We start from the raw sequence: 18,329 nt of genomic DNA on the forward strand, positions 1-18,329 counted from the left end.
CCAGTCTCTGCTGCTGAAAAACATCCCCACAGCATGCGCTGCCAAAACCATGTTTCACCGTAGGGACGGTGCCAGGTTTCCTTCAGACGTGACGCTTGGCATTCAGGCTTCAGCAGACCAGAGATTCTTGTTTCTCATGGTCAGAGAGTCTTTAGGTGCCTTTTGGCAAACTCCAAGCGGGATGTCACCTGCCTTTTACTGAGGAGTGGCTTCCGTCTGGGCACTCTACTATAAAGGCCTGATTGTGGAGTGCTGCAGAGATGGTTGTCCTTCAGAAATATTCTAATGTGGGACCTTATATATACACAGGTGTGAGCCTTTCCAAATCATGTCCAATCAATTCAATTTACCACAGATGGACTCCAATCTAGTTGTAAAAACATCTGAAGGATGATCAATGGAAAGAGGATGCACCTAAGCTCAATTACAAGTCTCATAGCAAAGTGTCTGAATACTTAAGTAAATAAGGGATTTCTGTTTTTTATTTTTAATACATTTGCAAAAATGTCCAAAAACCTGTTTTTGATTTGTCATTATGGGGTATTGTGTGTAGATTGAAGAGGAAAAATATTTATTTAATCCATTTCAGAATAAGGATGTAACGTAACAAAATGTTGAAAAAGTCAAGGGGTCTGAATCCTTTCTGAATGCACTGTAAATATAAATATGCGGTCAAATTAAAAGGTGAAAGATTATAAATACATCCGTTTCTGTGGCTGGCTGATACTGACCTCTCGCTCTCGTCCGCAGCCTTCTCGGCCTCCTCCAGTTTCTGCAGCGCAGTGGCCAGCCTCTCCTGCGCCCGGTCAAACTCCTCCTCCACCAGCTGGATCCTGCGGTTCAGACCCGCCACATCACCCTCCGCCTGGGAGAAGAGAGGGGGATGAGGTCAAAGGTTAGAAGGGTCACACAAAGGGTCACACTGACACAGTAATGTGTTGTACTAGAAAGCAGCACATCCTGCTAAGAGGATGTTCCCTGGATGGTATCCTCACATGGTCTCTCCTAGCATTGCTATGCGGATGACACTCAACTACTTTTCTCCTTCTCCCTTCCGACACCCAGGTGGCAACACGCATCTCTGCGTGCTTGGTAGATATATCAGCTTAGATGTCGGCCCACCACCTCAAGCTCAACCTTGACAAAAAGGTGCTGCTCTTCATTCCGGAGAAGACCTCTCCATCCAGATTGACAACTCCACAAGCTCCCCCTTGCAGAATGCAGAGAACCTTGGCGTAACCATGGACAACACCCTGTCGTTCTCTACAAACATCAAAACAGTGACTCGCTCATGTAGGTTCATGCTCTACAGCATCCGTAGAGTAAGATCCTAGCTCACACAGGAAGTGGCGCAGGTCGTAATCCAAGCACTTGTCATCTCCCGCCTGGGCTACTGCAACTTGCTGTTGGCTGGGCTCCCCGCTTGTTCCATTAAACCCCTGCAACTTATCCAGAACGCTACTGCCCACCGGGTGTTCAACCTTCCCAAGTTCACCCATGTCAACCGCTTCTCCGCACACTGCAAAAATGCCTTTTGTGAACTAACATTCGATCTTGACTTTTTTCCCCTCCCCTTACTACCTTTGACTTTGCTGATAGCTACTTTATTGAGGAAAAATGGACTTACTATGACTGTGGTGTGGTTGTCCCACCTAGTTATCTTAAGATGTATTCACTAACGAACTGTAAGTTGCTCTAGATAGGAGTGTCTGCTAAATGACTCATAATAAATGTAAATGCTAATGTAATGGAAGCCATCATATGGAGGTTAAAGATATCCTCAATCACCTATAACCATGTGTGAGGATCCAATGACAGGGGAATACACAAAGAGCCCATATCCTCTTCATGATCCATTTCCTATAGTAAAATGACCAAATCGCCCTCTAGTGGCCTCATGGGTGGAATGTTATTAATATTTTTCTGAAAGTCCGGTGTTTCTATGTCAAATGGTTTTGTTATATTTCAGTCTTCTGTGAAGTATATACAGTGTAATTTTGGGATGTAAACTCAAAATGTAATACATTTCAACTCTATATCTGACATGGTACAGTTGCCTTAATTTGTTTCAGTCAATAACCATGTGTGTAAGGTGTATACATTTCTTTCAAAGTAGATTTGTTTAAGATGACCAAGAATCACTCTGTGTGACCCTGATTTAGCCCACTGCAGTAAAAGGTTAAGCCAAGGCAATCTATTTGGCTGAGTTCTTGGGTGTCAAATTAGTCATACATTCACAGTGTCTAAATACTTAATAACTCATTTACAAAGTGAATTGGAGACAGATGGAAACAGTAAAATGGATAGAAGCCAGAGTCTTTTAAGGTCAGTAGGTTTAATGATGAATGAGCATCGTACAGAACTACTGATTCCATTCACTGGAATCCATTTGATTTGATTTAAGACAAAATAAGTGGGTCACATGATGGAATTTTTTTGGGATCCTCTTTACTTGATAAACAATCCAGTTCGTGGAAAGCAAACAGAAAATCAAACCTTTATTTCCTCTCTCAGTCCATAAGCATATCCACCTCCCAGGGAGTAGGCCTAATATTTATACACAGATTTCAGACAAATACAATGGAAGCTCTCCAGCCAACTCTGACTCAGGTCTTACTACTACTACTACTCCCACAGTTCAATACAGCACCCACAGGCCTGCCCTTGGCTGACCATGTCCAGACCCAGCTTACACAACTAGGCCTTAGGCCTGGAAGAGAAGCGCTACAGAGATAGAGATGGGGGTTACTGTTGGAAAGTGAGGCATAGAGAGAGCTAACAGAGGACAGAGGAAAAGGGTAATTAGGAGTTATTTGTGCAGAGTGAGTGCCATTCCATTCCATTCTCTCATGGGCTGGACATTTCAGCTCTGCTCTGGGATGGCTGTGGGAGAGACATGGCTTCCTGCTCTGCTCAGGGCCTGGCGGTTAGTCAGCACTCTCCTTTCTATGCCTCTCTTTTGCTTTCTCCCGATCTATCTTTCAGGCCTGACTGACACCCCACCCATCCTCCCCCTTCTCTCTTCCTAGTTAATACAGAAGCATGTGCTTAGAGAGGCAGTGGAGGCGGGCAGGAAATGTCCAAATGACTGATGGATCAACAGCCAGCCAGCTAAAAGTGAATTGAATCCAACGAGACAATGAGCGATTTCTAGACTGGTGCATAAACTGACCACAAAATGAATCATTGTGGATAATACATCACCCCTAACTTATTTATGGGGATTTATGGACATCAGATCAAGTGCCAGACAGTTTGAAAGAAACAAGGCCTGAAAAAACAGATACAGTTATGAGGCAATTGTCTGGAGAAAGCCTCCACACATAAACAAACATCAATTCTATTCATGAGCCAAGGTCAGTTAGGTATGCATGTCTGTATGTGGCTGTGAAACACGTTCTGATACAGACAGGCAGGCAGTTAGCAATAGAGCTACAATAGCTTCCTGAACAATTGAATGGCTGTTGTGTTGACAAAAAATCAGCAGCATAGAAATATTTTTACAAGCGGATTTACCACTAAAACAATGAGCGATAGAGTTGAGGCACTAGTTTATAATGGCTATCTAAATTCAGACATTGATTATCATGTGGGTAAATCTCCCCCAGACAGTTCTCTGTGTGTTTAAAAGCTTGCGTGTCCATCTACAGATGTAGGATCTTAATTTGATCACCCTGTTGCAGGAGAACTTTTCTGCAATGCAGGAAATTTAAAACTTCTACTGTATTTGAGGTTTAAAAGGATTCAGACAAAAATGTCTATTAATTATAATCTGCATAATAATTTACATTTCCTATTGCTGCAGGATTATTTTCCTGCTATAGCAAACTGGCTCAAATAAAGATCCTACATCTGTATACAGTATGTTCCAAAGGTAATTCATTCAGCCATGTCGAGGGAACCAGGCATTCTTCTTCGAGACGCATGATGATGTAAGGTACTTGCATTCAAAAACTGAAGTCTCTCAGGGTTGGTTGGAAAAGCATTTTTTTGTTAGTTAGATTATTTACTGTGTAGCTGAACTATGGACCAGGCCCATACCACATGGATGGTCGCTAAAGAATAATCTGGAAAAGTACCACAAAGAAAAGTATGCAAATATCATAGCTAATTACCAACTAACTGTCATAACAACTTACAGTCACACCCTATACAGTACATGAGCACATTCCCGTTATTTAGACGAAAATATAAAGACCCTATTTGAGAGAAAGGAAATGGAGTAGGTTTAAAGGGGGAAAAGGACAGGAAACCAATCCACACTACATCCTGACCTCTCTCTCTCTCTCTGACACACACCTTATATGGTAAAACATACTCGAGAGAATGTTTGTAGTGCAGTGCCAAGAAGATGTTAGAGAGCAAGCGCACACACACACACACACACACACACACACACACACACACACACACACACACACACACACACACACACACACACACACACACACACACACACACACACACACGTATATGCACATTGGCGCACATAGACACACACAAAGAGAAAAAAAATGCTTAAATGAAACCATCTGTGAGAACTAGATTCAGGAAAAGGAAAGACACCAAGCTAAGGAGGTGCTCTGTTAGTGCTTCCTCTCTCACATATAAATAAGAGGATCCAATTATGAATGGAAGATAGGAAATGTCTAGTGAGAAACTCAACAGACTAAAGTTATGCTAATGCAATGTCTATTATTATGTCTTGGCATTAAATATATCAACAATAGTGTATAGAATGAAAAGGGTATCAGTAGCTACAAATGTAGGATCATTATTATTATGTAGATAATAATTCATGGATATTTTTTGTTGGGGTTGATTCCTTTTTTCGGATGGGAAAATCAGATCTGAAATTTCAAAGTGTAAATTACAAACTTCAGAAGCCTTTTTAACTCCTAGCCATTAGCTTCTTTATATCTGCTGTACCAGCTGACTGTGTTCTGTTGTATTGAGGCCGTTTGAGGCTAGCTGGCAGCTGATGACACAACGAAGCCCCACTGACACTAATAACCCACTGCCACAGCATCCTTATCAAGCGCCAGCAGCTCACTACAATAGGCTGTATATTCCACCAGCATCTAGAGCGCTAACTCGCTGAATCGCTCACTTTGTCCCCTACTCAGCACAAAGTTCTATCCCCCTCCCTGTGGCCACACGACCAGCTTTCTTTACGCTGTGGAGACTTTATATCAATACCAGAGCCTTTTCATTGGCCGTGATTATGTAAATGCTGAGCCAAAGATGACAGGGATATACCATTTAGCGTTTAATTTTTTATCCAAAGCGATTTACAACAGTGAATTAAATTTTCGTATTGATGGCCCCAGCTGGAATCGAACCCAAGACCCTGGCGTCACTAACACCATTCTCTTATGATCTGAGCTATAAAGAACGAAGGAGGTGAGAGTGAGACTGCATTCATTAGAAAACACATGCCTGTTGTCTCTCTCATCCTGAAGAGTCATAAGCATTGAGAGGGAGGGAGGGCTACTGCACGTCAGGAATCAAATTATTGCTTCATTTGAGGACAGTGGGGTAATGAAGAGCGTAAGGATTGGGTTTCTATGGAAGTGTTCCAGGCTGGAGCTGTGTTATAGTGCTGGTCCAGTCCTGTTGTGATCCCATCTGTTAGCAGAGACTTGACATGCAAAGACAGCCTCATATAACTAGGCGTTTCAGGAGGAGATATGTAAAGGCAGGCTATTAAACATCAGCCACGTGCTTCTAATGCAGTGCCACAAGCCTTTTCAATGCAAATAGGACGCTAAATGAACAGAGTGGTTAACTCCATCGTATCTCAGGCACATTCAGACCCTGTCCCGTTCCTCATCCTTGACTTAAGCCAGCTTCAGAGTGGAGATGGCTCACTGATTTGTTTATGGGTCTGAGAACATGTGCAAAACAAAAGCCCTGTGCTTCAGCAGGGTCTCGGTTGCTAGCCAAGACCAGGAAGTAGTGCGGGTATGCAAATAAGGAAGCGAGGGCTCAATTGGGTCTTAGACCGGAGAGTTAAGTACCAGCAGGTAAAGTAAACATTCCGCTTGTGAAACTATTTACTGGTTTATATATTATGGTGACCCCCACAACTCTAAAGCAGTGGACAAGCTTAGGCCTGTCACTATGTGTGGCAGTGGGATCCCTGGTCAACACTGTAAGTACAAGCCAACATCCACTCCCTCAAATACTGTACTTTCAAGTTCCAAGGGAGTGCCCTGTGCCCAATGAATGCCAAAATGTATTACTGTTAAACTTAAATTTGAATAGTTGTGATACTCCCATGGAGAAAGTCCAAAGTTAGATTTTTTTCTCTCCAGTGGAACCAGGAAGTAATTCTTTCCATAGCATGCAATGCATCATGGTGCTATTTGTGGCAGGAAACCACTGGCCAATTACCAGACAGGCCAGTCAATTTGGTTCCTTGGAAGTTGTGGGAACGTCCGATTTTGGTTTCCCATTGGTTCTGGGAACAAAGCCATAAGTTGCCTGACCAGTAAAACTGAATTTTTTTGGGGCCTCCCGAGTGGCGCAGTGGTCTAAGGCACTGCACCGCAGGGTTTGGCCGGGGGGACTTTACTTGGCTCATCACGCTCTAGCAACTCCTTGTGGTGGGCCGGGCGCCTGCAGGCTGACCTCGGTCGTCAGTTGAATGGCTTTTCCTCCAACACATTGGCGCGGCTGGCAGGTGTTAAGGAGCGCGGTTTGGTGGGCCATGTTTCGGAACACGCATGACTCGACCTTCGCTTCTCCCAAGCGCATTGGGGAGTTGCAGCGATGTGACAAGATCTTAATTGGATATCACGAAATTAGGAAGAAAAGGGGGGTAAAATAAAAAAGGATATATATCTTTTTTTATGTTCTGAGGACGGAAGTGAACATTCAAAAGGAAACAAGCACTCATTAAGATCAGGTGTGGCCAACACACTTGAACACACTTAACAAGATAGAGGATAGAGAGAGTTTTGTCGATGCGGAGAACGGATTGTATACATAATTCTTAAAACGTTCTCTGAACGTTACTAAAGTTTTCATGTCAATGGTCTTAATTAACGTTCTGAGAACGGAATGTATGTTTTTATATTCTTAGAACGTTCTCTGAATGTTATTAAAGTTCTCTTGTGGTTTTTATGTAAAGTTTTCTTAACGTTCTCGGAACAATTTGAGAACATGACTTTAAATACAACCACGAGAACACCTGTAGGAAACGTTATGATGAAGTATGGAAATTCCGACAGACGAACGTTGTTTCTTAAGGGTCTAGAACATTACCAAAATTGAAATTAAAATGTAAACATGTTTGAACTTTTAGGAAACGTCCTGTTAAAGTAATGAAATACCAAGAAAATAAACATTTTTGTCAAGTTCCTTAAAATGTGCTGAGAATGTCCCAAAGCCATGTAACTATCCTGCACCATTCCCAGAAAGTTATGTTAAGGTTTTATGCAAAATAACCATAGGACAACCACGCTCATATGGTTCTCAGAATGTTATGCGCTAGCTGGGTGTGGTCTGCTCTTTACACTTTTATAATAAGTCATTCTAAATATCACATTATTCTATAGAAGTCTTTTGATAAGAAATATTTGCAGCACCAAAGTCAGTAGCCAACTTCACATAGCAACTGGGTTCTCTTTTAGACCCCCCAGATAATCAGGATGTGTCTGTATCACAGGCCTGGGAGAAATGTCCAGCATCTGCTTATCTTCCTGCTGATGTGGGCTGAAGCTGTGGCACAGGAAGTGTCGGAGTGGAGCCGACAGGCAGTATCCTGGCATGTTCCTCAGGGGCAGGGAGTAGAGAGAAGCTGCGTCTAACCACTGATACTGGGTCAGATACTGTTTCATCCCCCTAATGGTTAAGGCTAGGACTGGGGGTAGGGTAATCTGATCCTAGCTCTGTGGTTTGGAGCACTATGGTATATATTCGAGCCAGAGGCAGTCCCTCCAGGAAGGATCTGGGAGTGAAGCTAGCTCAGCTTGGGATAGATATCTTCCCTCTCCTCTACATGCATAGAATATGGATAATAATCTGAAATAGGCCTAGAACCTCCAACCTAACCTAAATACTGTACATACTGTGAGAACTGTTGATATGAATATATAAAGCCTCAGTGAAGCACATCTTGTTTTTGTGATCAACTTTTTATTTCGTTTTGACATTTTCCTTTTTCAGAGGGGGGTTACAAGTACAAAAACAAACAAAATGCATACAAAGATAACCCTGACCCATTCCCCCTTAGTCCACATCCACTCGCCCGCATCCTCCCTCCCCACCCGGAAAGCATGCTTCCCACCCTGAAGAAAGCATGTCTCGCCCACTCCTTCCCTTCCCATCCCACCCAGCAACCAAGGTTGCTTATCAGTTCATCTCCCACCCATCCATCCCCTGAATCTCCTCTTAGAATCCCGCCTACCACCCCTGTCCAGTGGGCCTGAATGCTAAGAAAGCAACAAAAGTCTAAATAAATATATATTGTATAATTGGTTTGTATGTGTGGGGCTTTAGCTGAGATTGTTCTTTACAACGTCAAGTATTTCTTGATTATCATTCCATGGTGGTTCAACAAAGGCAGAGGGTGTTGTGTGAAGTTAAGTTACGCCTTGCAAGACAAGAATGCCACTTCACTCCAAAATAACATCAAGGCATTCGTTTTAGGCCAATAGTCTCCCTGTTTTAACTATTCAAAAGACGATTCATTACCTCATGAAAGAAACAACAATGTTCCCTCTTTTGTGCATCTTGTTCCAATGAAATAGTTTGTTGTGCCAATAAATCACCCTGGTTTGCCCCAATTATTCACACATGGGCCCATACACCCTTGAGGTAGCCACACAAGTGCTCACTCAAGACTCAACCACTTCAAGTCTTTTCATCCTTGAACACAGACTAATGTCTTGAGCTTGAAGGGATAGTTTGGAATTTTGGCAATGAAGCCCTTTATCTACCTCCACAGAGTCAGATGAACTTGTGGATACCATTTTTATGTCTATGCGTGCAGTTTGAAGGAAGTTGCTATCTAGCGTTTGCGATAGCGCAATGACTGGAAGCTTTTGTAAATTACAAACTCCAGAAGCCTTTTTATCTCCTAGCCATTAGCTTCTATATATCTGCTGTACCAGCTGAATGTGTTCTTCCAGTCATAGCGTTAACGTTAGTTATCATTGGTTCGTGAAACTTCCTTTAACGCTTGAGAGACATAAAAATGGTATTCACGAGTTTATCTGACTCTGGGGAAGTAGATAAATGGCTTCATTGACAAAATCCCAAACTATCCCTTTAAGAGGTACATTTAAAATGCTTTGAGGCTGAGAAGACCGACATGATGTAAGGTCTGAGTCTGTGACTGAAGAAACTGTGAATGTAATAGCAGCCAGGTTGCAGACTTGGGGTCAATTCAGGGGATGAAATGAAAATGCATCCCCCACCATGCCTGGTTCTTAAGCTTCTCACAGACCCACTATGGCCTCCCTGATGTCCAATCATGAGTCAGTACTCATGTCCAATGAGCCCTGAGGTTCTGTCTCTTCTATCTGCATCACCATATGTCAGTGAAAGCTTCCTCTCTACAAGGCCTATAGCTGACAACAACTACCAAGAATCCATTAGCATACATTTACATCCTGGGCCTCTCGTGGAGGACAATGCTATCCATCAAACATCCATTTCACATCCCTCTTTCTTTTGCTTCGTTTGATGGATTGCACTGAAATGAAGGGGAAACCCTTCCTTTAGCCAGATCCTCTCATTACCTCACCTCTTGCTGCCTTCCCAATCAAGACCTGACAACTCATTAGGCCCCCCTCAAGTAGCCATGTAATGTTTCTATTGCAAATATGTTTTGATGATTCAGACATATTTCAAAAGCAAAAGCATTTGAAATACTTTTTGAACCATACAGCTATTTTACAAGAAACTTAAGTTCGTACTGGCCCTCCAGATTTACCCATTTTTTATACTAACATCTTGTTCCAGCATTAGACTCATACAAACCTAAATTAGGCCTAGCCTAGTTACAGTTTACTCCTTTATAATGAAAAGGAAATGTCCCAAGAGAGAAAAGGACCATATTTTTATATTCCTACTGTAGCACACATCTGATGATTATTGGGCACGCGCTAGGACCTTTAGCAATTCAGCCTTTTTTGGAGACCATTGTGTCTTCACTACCGGCAGATCAATTCATTAACGTGTACTTTCCACACTATTACAGAACGTAACATTATAACAGACGTGGTCATGAAGAGAAGAACAGGTAAACGAAGTTTTTAAAAGGAGTAGACAGAGGGAAAAAAATAAGTATTCGATTGTCTCACTTTCTCCCGAAGTTCTCGTTCCCCATCCAGTTCTCTCTGTAAAACCTGGGCTCGGTCTTCTGCATCGTCGGCTTGCTGTTGCAAACACTGGATTTTTCTCTTCACAGCGTCCAAAGAATTCAAACCTGCCATTCTCGTACTATTCGTTAAAAAATACTTTTGGTTTAGAAAATTTTAATATTGTGCAAAAGTTGCTTTGGTCTATTCAAACAGGATATAATAGTATTCAGTCTTTGAAATGGACCGAAATAGCAGAATAGAAATCTTCAAGTGCAGTGCAATAAGAAAAGTTGTATAAGCCAAGACAATAGGTTTTCCAGGTGGTTATTTAGTTCAGACTCAGCCTAAGAGTAACTTAAAAAAAAGATTAAAATATATACTTTGGAATGAAATATGTATGAACGCATTAGCGAAGCGTTCCAGTTTTGAACGGCAGATAATAAATAAATAAAAGGAAGGAATGATGAGGAAAGTTCCTCCAATACAGAGAAGTTTGAAGTGTGATTCAGATGAGGTCACAGTTTTAGGATAGGCGGGGCGTTCCCGTTCTGCGGGATTCTTGCGGGTGTAGGCAAAGGGGACTTTCAATGAACAGCTTCAATGGCAAGAAATCAATCCATTTTGTAGCCTATAAAGAGTCTTATGTACGTTAACAGTTGCCAATGCCATGGTAAATAATGTATGTTCTTCAAATTCAGGGCTTCAATTTAGTCACCAAAGACAGGGAAAACAGGAAATCCAGTGCAGCAAAAATGAGGCTAAAATGTGACACTTAAGTGCCTATAAGTAGCTCTTCTCTCTGGTTTGATATGGAAAATTCATACTTGAACTTTAAGAGATTATTCTGAACAATATTCGTAACAGTTCATTCTTATGATCTATTACAGTGTACAAAAATTCCAGGTTTTATCAACATTTGTCAAATCAAAGTCTAAAGCATTTGATTTTACGCTAAATGTTGTGGTGTTTTCATGTAGCTCTGGAGACTCCTATTTGTTTGGTTACTGTAACTTGATTGTTGAATACCTCATCAATATGTGTGTGGGTAGCAATACACAAAACAATTCACATGATTCAGTTATCTCGATACTCCAGCAAGCAGACGGAATAAGAAGGTTTTGATTTATGGTGTCTCGGGTGAGTGTCTTGTGGAAATGTGGTCGGTACAGCTTCAGCTCCAGCTCTGTGAATGCCTATGTGAATTCCCCACCGGAAAAGCTTGGAGCATTTATTTCATTAGACACTGGAGTGTGGGCCTATCTGTTTGCTTTAGCTGCATTCTTGACATTCCAGAACTGCTGCTCGGCCCTGCTGCTCCACAGCCCTTTTCAACCCGTATTCACTACAGCCCATTCTCTAAGGTTACCATGCCCCACAGACACAAAGGACATACCACACGTTTCAGGTTGGAGTTCCCCCTAGGCACGGATCTAGGACCAGCTTAACCTCCCTAAAATCCTGATGTTAAATCATTAGCTGGGAAAATTGATTTTAGGGGCAGCCTCACCATACTATTCATTTACAATGCCCCACAGACACAGGCTAACATTAGCAATCAGCTGTTGTCTGGCTTATAGGGCAGTTATTCTCTGCCTACTCATCTGATTTGGCTGTGTTAATTCAGATGTGTAATGAGTTGACCATTGCCTCTAATAAATGACATGTGGCGGAGTGTTCAGTTGCATGTTTTCATGGGAAGCCTAGTCTAAATTCCCCAGAGCTGCCATGACAGTCCTGCCTTCCTGGGCCTGATCAGCCACTTCCTCTCTCTCTGTCTTTCTCTCTCCCTGTGCAAGACAACAGTGAGTTTCTCTGGGATATCCGTAATCCCAAACAATACGGTCTCCTTGTTGAAGTTGGGGCACACAGGGCTCAGATAATCTGACTTTGTTGTTTTATCTACAAACCGCTATCTCTTACGTTAGAGAATTTTTAAAAGTGTTACAGGAACTGTATTGTTACTGCTAATTGTTTTCTTGCATAGATTGTTTATTGTATAAATATTGGTGCTCATTCTTTCTTTCTGTCTGCTTGCAGATCTCAGACACCAGGCCTACTGTGTTTGGGAAAATGAAAAAGTGGGTCTGGTGTGAGAGATAATATCTCATAATGACAGCAGGATAACATCATTCTAGCCACAGGCAAAACAGACACTGCCTTTCTTTGACGAACAGTCGTTCAGAGAGCACATAACTAATATCAAAAACTGCCTTTCCCCTTATGAAAAGTTGGTGAATTTCTACATTTGAATAGATCACTTTATTAGATCATCAGATTGTGGATATTGAAAAACAACAATATGGGCTTATTCATATTCAACATCAAAAATATCCATCAAAAGTATGACAAGCACACACTTGATCCTCTTTGAAATGAAGCCTAAGCCTGTAACTAGGCAAGTCAGTTAAGAACAAATTCTTATTTACAATGACAGCCTACCCCGGCCAAACCCAAACCCGGGCAACAGTGGGCCAATTGTGCGCCGCCCTATGGGACTCCCAATCACAGCCGGTTGTGATACAGCCTGGAATCAAACCAGGGTCTGTAGTGATGCCTCTAGCACTGAGATGCAGTGTCTTAGACCGCTGCGCCACTCGGGAGCCCAAATCAAAATGGCACATCATGGTAAGCATACACATCACAAAGACCTAATTTGAGGAGTTTCTAAAATCCCTTAAAGGCAAAATGATTGGTGGAAAAAACAATTGGAGCCATTTCCCTGTTTGACCGCTAAGTTTTATGGTTATTATGCCACATACTGTGGTACTCTATGGGAATGAATGAAATTGTGCAGTATTTCAATCAAATGTTTCAAGGACAAAATGACATCTATTTAAGTATTTTTGTTGTTGTATTGGAGACAGTAACATTAGTAATCTAAAAAATTAACTTTTAAGAACATTTTTGCTCACTTAATATAATTTAAAAGTATGCAATAGGGTGTGTGTAATATAATACATGCAAAAACAAATGTAGACATGAATAAATTCATTTCTATAACTTCCAAAATATTTTTTACAACGGTGGAAGAGTGCCAAGATGGAGGCATGGTGGTTTCAACACATCGCCCCCTATCAGTCATCTAGTGTATATATAAATCATTGATCCAAACAGGTGGAACCATTCCACTAATGCTTAATATTGTAAAGGAGCTGATCACGGACTACAGGAAACGGAGGGGCGTGCACGCCCCCATCCATTTCGATCGGGCTGTAGTGGAGCGGGTCGAAAGCTTTGAGTCCCTCGATGTCTACATCACTAACAAATTAACATGGTCCACACACACCAACACAGTTGTGAAGAGGGCACGATAGCACCTCTTCACCCTCAGGAGGCTGAAATTATTTGGCATGAGCCCTCAAGTTCTACAGCTGCACCATTGAGAGTATCTTGACTGACTGCATCACCGCTTGGTACGGCAACTGTAAGGCCATACAGAGGGTGGTGAGTACGGCCCAATACATCATGGGGGGCCAAGCTCCCTGCCATCCAGGACCTCTATACCTGATGGTGTCAGAGAAAGGCCCCAAACATTGTCAGAATCCAGCCACCCAAGACATAGGCTGTTCTCTCTGCTACCGCACGTCAAGTGGCACCAGTGCTGCAAAGTCTGGAACCAACAGGAGCCTGAACAACTTCTACCCCCAAGCCATAAGACTGCTAAACACTGAGCAAATTTTAGGTCTTGTGAGCGGAATTTGTTTTTAAACTTCCGGCATGTGTTTACAGTGAACACTGAGGATGTACCCTTGCCGTTTTAGACAGTAGCCAATTGGCTATTCTGGCTATTTGAGCATAATGTAGGCCTACCAACAAAACCAATGCAGCAAATCCCATAATATTTTCACGTGGAAATATCTTTTGATTTCTATGATTTCTGTGCATTTGGGAAGTATTCAGACCCCTTTACTTTCTCCACATTTTGTTACGTTACAGCCTTATTCTAAAATGGATTAAATAAATATTTTTCCTCCTCAATCTACACATCTCCCCATCATGCCGAAGCGAAAACAGGTTTTTAGAAAAGTTTGCAAATCAGGCCTCCATGGTCGAATTGCTGCAAAGAAACAACTACTAAGGGACACCAATAAGAAGAGGAGACTTGCTTTGGCCAAGAAACACGAGCAATGGACATTAGACCAGTGGAAATTTGTCCTTTGGGCTGAAGTCCAAATGAGATATTTTTGGTTCCAACCGCCATGTTTTTGTGAGACGCGGTGTGGATGAACGGATGATCTCTGCATGTGTATTTCCCACCGTAAAGCATGGAGGTGTTATGGTGTGGGGGTGCTTTGCTGGTGACACTGTCTGTGATTTATTTAGTATTCAAGGAACACCTAACCAGTATGACTACCACAGCATTCTGCAGCGATACGCCATCCCATCTGGTTTGGGCTTAGTGGGACTATCATTATTTTTTTTATTTTTTTTATTTTTTTTAATACATTTTATCCCCTTTTCTCCCCAATTTTCGTGGTATCCAATCGCTAGTAATTACTATCTTGTCTCATCGCTACAACTCCCGTACAGGCTCGGGAGAGACGAAGGTCGAAAGCCATGCTTCCTCCGATGCACAACCCAACCAAGCCACACTGCTTCTTAACACAGCGCGCCTCCAACCCGGAAGCCAGCCGCACCAATGTGTCGGAGGAAACACTGTGCACCCGCCCCCCTTGGTTAGCGCGCACTGCGCCCGGCCCGCCACAGGAGTCGCTGGAGCGCGATGAGACAAGGAAATCCCTACCGGCCAAACCCTCCCTAACCCGGACGACGCTAAGCCAATTGTGCGTCGCCCCACGGACCTCCCGGTCGCGGCCAGCTGCGACAGAGCCTGGGCGCGAACCCAGAGACTCTGGTGTCGCAGCTAGCACTGCGATGCAGTGCTCTAGACCACTGCGCCACCCGGGGGGCCCTATCATTTGTTTTTTAACAGGACAATGACCCAACAGACCTCCAGGCTGTGTAAGGGTTATTTTACCAAGAAGAAGAGTGATGGAGTGCTGCGTCAGATGACCTGGCCACCACAATCCCCCGACCTCAAACAAATTGAGATGGTTTGGGATGAGTCGGACCGCAGGGTGAAGGAAAAGCAGCCAGCAAGTGCTCAGCATGTGTGGGAACTCCTTCAAGACTGTTGGAAAAGCATTCCAGGTGAAGCTGGTTGAGAGAATGCCAAGAGTGTACAAAGCTGTCATCAAGGTAAAGGGTGGCTATTTGAAGAATCTCAAATACTTTTTTGGTTACTACATGATTCCATATGTGTTATTTCATAGTTTTGACGTCTTCACTATTATTCTACAATGTAGAAAATAGTAAAAAATAAATAAAAACCCTTGAATGAGTAGGTGTTCTAAAACTTTTGACTGATAGTGTACTTAACCCACGCCCCCAACCTCCTCCTAGTCCCCTTCCTCCAATCACCACCCAGTGGGTGTGTGATAGGGGCTCTACCCAGGGTGCTTTGCTGCCCACTCACGTCTGCGGCGGTCTTCTCAGACTGTTCCAGTTTCTCCTGGGCGTCTTTGAGGGACTCAGAGTATTTGTCCAGCTCGTCTTCAGTCCCCTTCAGGTTCTTCTGCAGGCTCAGCACCTCGTCTTCCAGCTAGAGCAGGACAGATGTTTGTTAGTTAATAGTACACACAGTTAGCTCTCTCTCTCTCTCTCTCTCTCTCACTCACCCACCTACCCACTCTCACACACACAAACATTCACATACATACATATTAGCTCTCATGCATGCACACACGCACAAACATTGATGTCTTTTCTTCTTTCAGTATATTAGCCTACTCATCTTGCTTTCTTATATTTCTATTATGATAACTCTTATTATATCACCGTTTTATCAAAGTTAAAGGATAAAGTCTCTTGAAGGAATCTTCACATCAACTTAAGGTTTTTAGTATCAAGTTTCCATCATATGTTGCCGTTCTTGTTTATCTTCTTTAATGAATTAATAAAATGTGAGATTGTGTTACCAAATTTCTATAAGAAAATATGTTGGTATGGGTAGGAATGTGTATGCTTTGTTCAGTTCTGTCCTTCAGCTACACATCTAGCTGTATCTGTAACGTCTGCTTCCAACTCACACCCTCAAACACCTCGATCCCCTGAACGCAGCTCACTCTCCAGATACCAATCACCTGAATTCTAATCACTTGTTCACACACCTGTATGTTATTATCACACACTATTTAGTTCAGTTCTTTGCACCCCATCACATCATTGTTTGGTTTGTGACACGTCTTTCCCATGATTTACGCCTCACGTGTATGAGAGTTTTTGCCTGCCTCACTAACGACGCCGTTTGCCTATCCCTGCCTGTACTTTACCCAACGGCTACAGGACCACCATCGCTATGTCAAGGCTGAGAAGAGTGCCTTTCACGTTACCACAGTAACCTTCCTAGGGTTCGTGCTGACACCAGGAGGGGTCAACATGGACGAAGGCAAAGTCACGGCTGTGCTTAATTGGCCCAAACCTACCACTGTAAAGGAACTACAACGTCTCCTAGGATTCTCCAACTACTACTGTCGGTTCATTCTGGAACTGCAGCAGTACAACCGCTCCTCTCTCAGCTCTCACCAGTCAAAACCCGTACCCTCCAATGGACCGACACCGCCCTTACTGCATTTGAGACCTTGAAATGCCTCTTCACCTCTGCACCCATCCTTAGGCAGCCAGATCCTACCCTTCCTTTTGTTCTGGAGGTGGATGCATCTGAGGTTGGCGTGGGAACGGTTCTCTCTCAGCGAGTCGGGACACCTCCCAAATTACACCCATGTGGCTTCTTTTCCAAGAAACTGTCACCCGCTGAGAGGAACTATGTCGGGAACCTAGAGCTCCTCGCCATTAAGCTGGCTATTGAAGAGTGGCGCCACTTGTTAGAGGGAGCTCATCACCCATTCCTTGTCCTCACTGCCCACTGAAATTTGAAGTACTTAAGAAGTGCTAAGAGTCTCAACCCCAGACATGCTCGCTGGGCACTCTTCAACTTCACCGTCACCTATCTGCCCAGCAAGACAAATGTGAAGGCTGATTCCTTATCCCGTCTATTTGACACCCCTTCCTCTAACCTAGCTCCCGAGCCCATCCTGCCTCCATCTTGTCATGGGACCCATACAGTGGGAAATCCAAGCAGCCGTCCAGGAGGCCCTATGCCATGACCCAACACCTCCCAACACCCCTGCAGGCAAGACCTATGTTCCTGCATCTGTCAGACTCCAACTAATGCAGTGGTGCCATACCTAGCTGAGTTCTGGCCATCCCAAAATCACGCATCCCACGGAGCTACTGACACGCAAATTCTGGTGGTCATCCCTAACAGCCGACGTCTGAGATTACGTTCTTTCCTGTCCCGTCTGTGCTTGGGCAAAGTGCCCTCGCCAACTACCTACCGGTAAGCTCGAACCTTTGCCTACACCACACAGACCATGGTCCCATATCGCCATGGATTTCTTCACGAATCTGCCGGACTCTTCGGGCTTCACAACTATTTTAGTTGTAGTGGAACGGTTCTCCAAGATGTGCCGACTCATCCCCCTTCCGCATCTACCTAATGCCATGGAAATGGCTGAGTGCATGTTCCAACAGGTGTTTTCATCTGTATGGGATCTTGGAAGACATCGTTTCGGATCGGGGAACCCAGTTCGTCTCCAGGGTGTGGCAAGCCTTCTGCGATCGACTGGAGGTCTCCATCAGCCTATCCTCCGGATACCATCCCCATTCCAACGGGCAGACGGAACGCCTGAATCAGGAAATAGGGAAGTACCTTCGTCAACTCTGCACACACCAACCATACGAGTGGAGTTGCTTTCTAGCCTGGGCTGAATACGCACAGAACTCCCTGGTGCATTCCTCACTCCATCTCACTCCTTTTCAGTGTGTCCTTGGATACCAACCCCCCATGTTCCCATGGGAGACAGAGCCCGGAACTGCCTGCCGTCGATGAGAGGTTTCAACGGCGCAAGCAGGTTTGGGAGACTGCACATCGGCACCGCCACCAAGCTTCCCTCT

The 18,329-nt window shown here is 43.6% G+C and overlaps 1 protein-coding gene and 1 long non-coding RNA gene across 6 annotated transcripts in view; one reads left to right on the plus strand and one right to left on the minus strand.

Moving 5' to 3' along the window:
• The window catches only part of LOC129867280 (tropomyosin alpha-4 chain-like), a 48,588-nt gene that overhangs the window by 10,236 nt on the left and 20,023 nt on the right, over window positions 1-18,329 (minus strand). For 3 of the 5 annotated variants that reach the window (XM_055940570.1, XM_055940574.1, XM_055940573.1), the window contains 2 exons: window positions 15,790-15,915; window positions 732-865 (listed from right to left, as the gene is read on the minus strand). In XM_055940570.1, the coding sequence (XP_055796545.1) occupies window positions 732-865; window positions 15,790-15,915 (260 nt within the window). Of the gene's footprint in view, window positions 1-731; window positions 866-10,313; window positions 10,822-15,789; window positions 15,916-18,329 lie in introns of those variants that run through there. The other 2 variants (XM_055940575.1, XM_055940576.1) reach the window with 1 other exon arrangement.
• LOC129867283 (uncharacterized) lies at window positions 718-2,043 on the plus strand. Its single transcript, XR_008761599.1, has 2 exons — window positions 718-895; window positions 1,066-2,043. It is a non-coding gene; the product is annotated as an uncharacterized LOC129867283 (long non-coding RNA).

This window comes from Salvelinus fontinalis, chromosome 12 (assembly GCF_029448725.1).
Source record: "Salvelinus fontinalis isolate EN_2023a chromosome 12, ASM2944872v1, whole genome shotgun sequence".
Taxonomy (NCBI): domain Eukaryota; kingdom Metazoa; phylum Chordata; class Actinopteri; order Salmoniformes; family Salmonidae; genus Salvelinus; species Salvelinus fontinalis.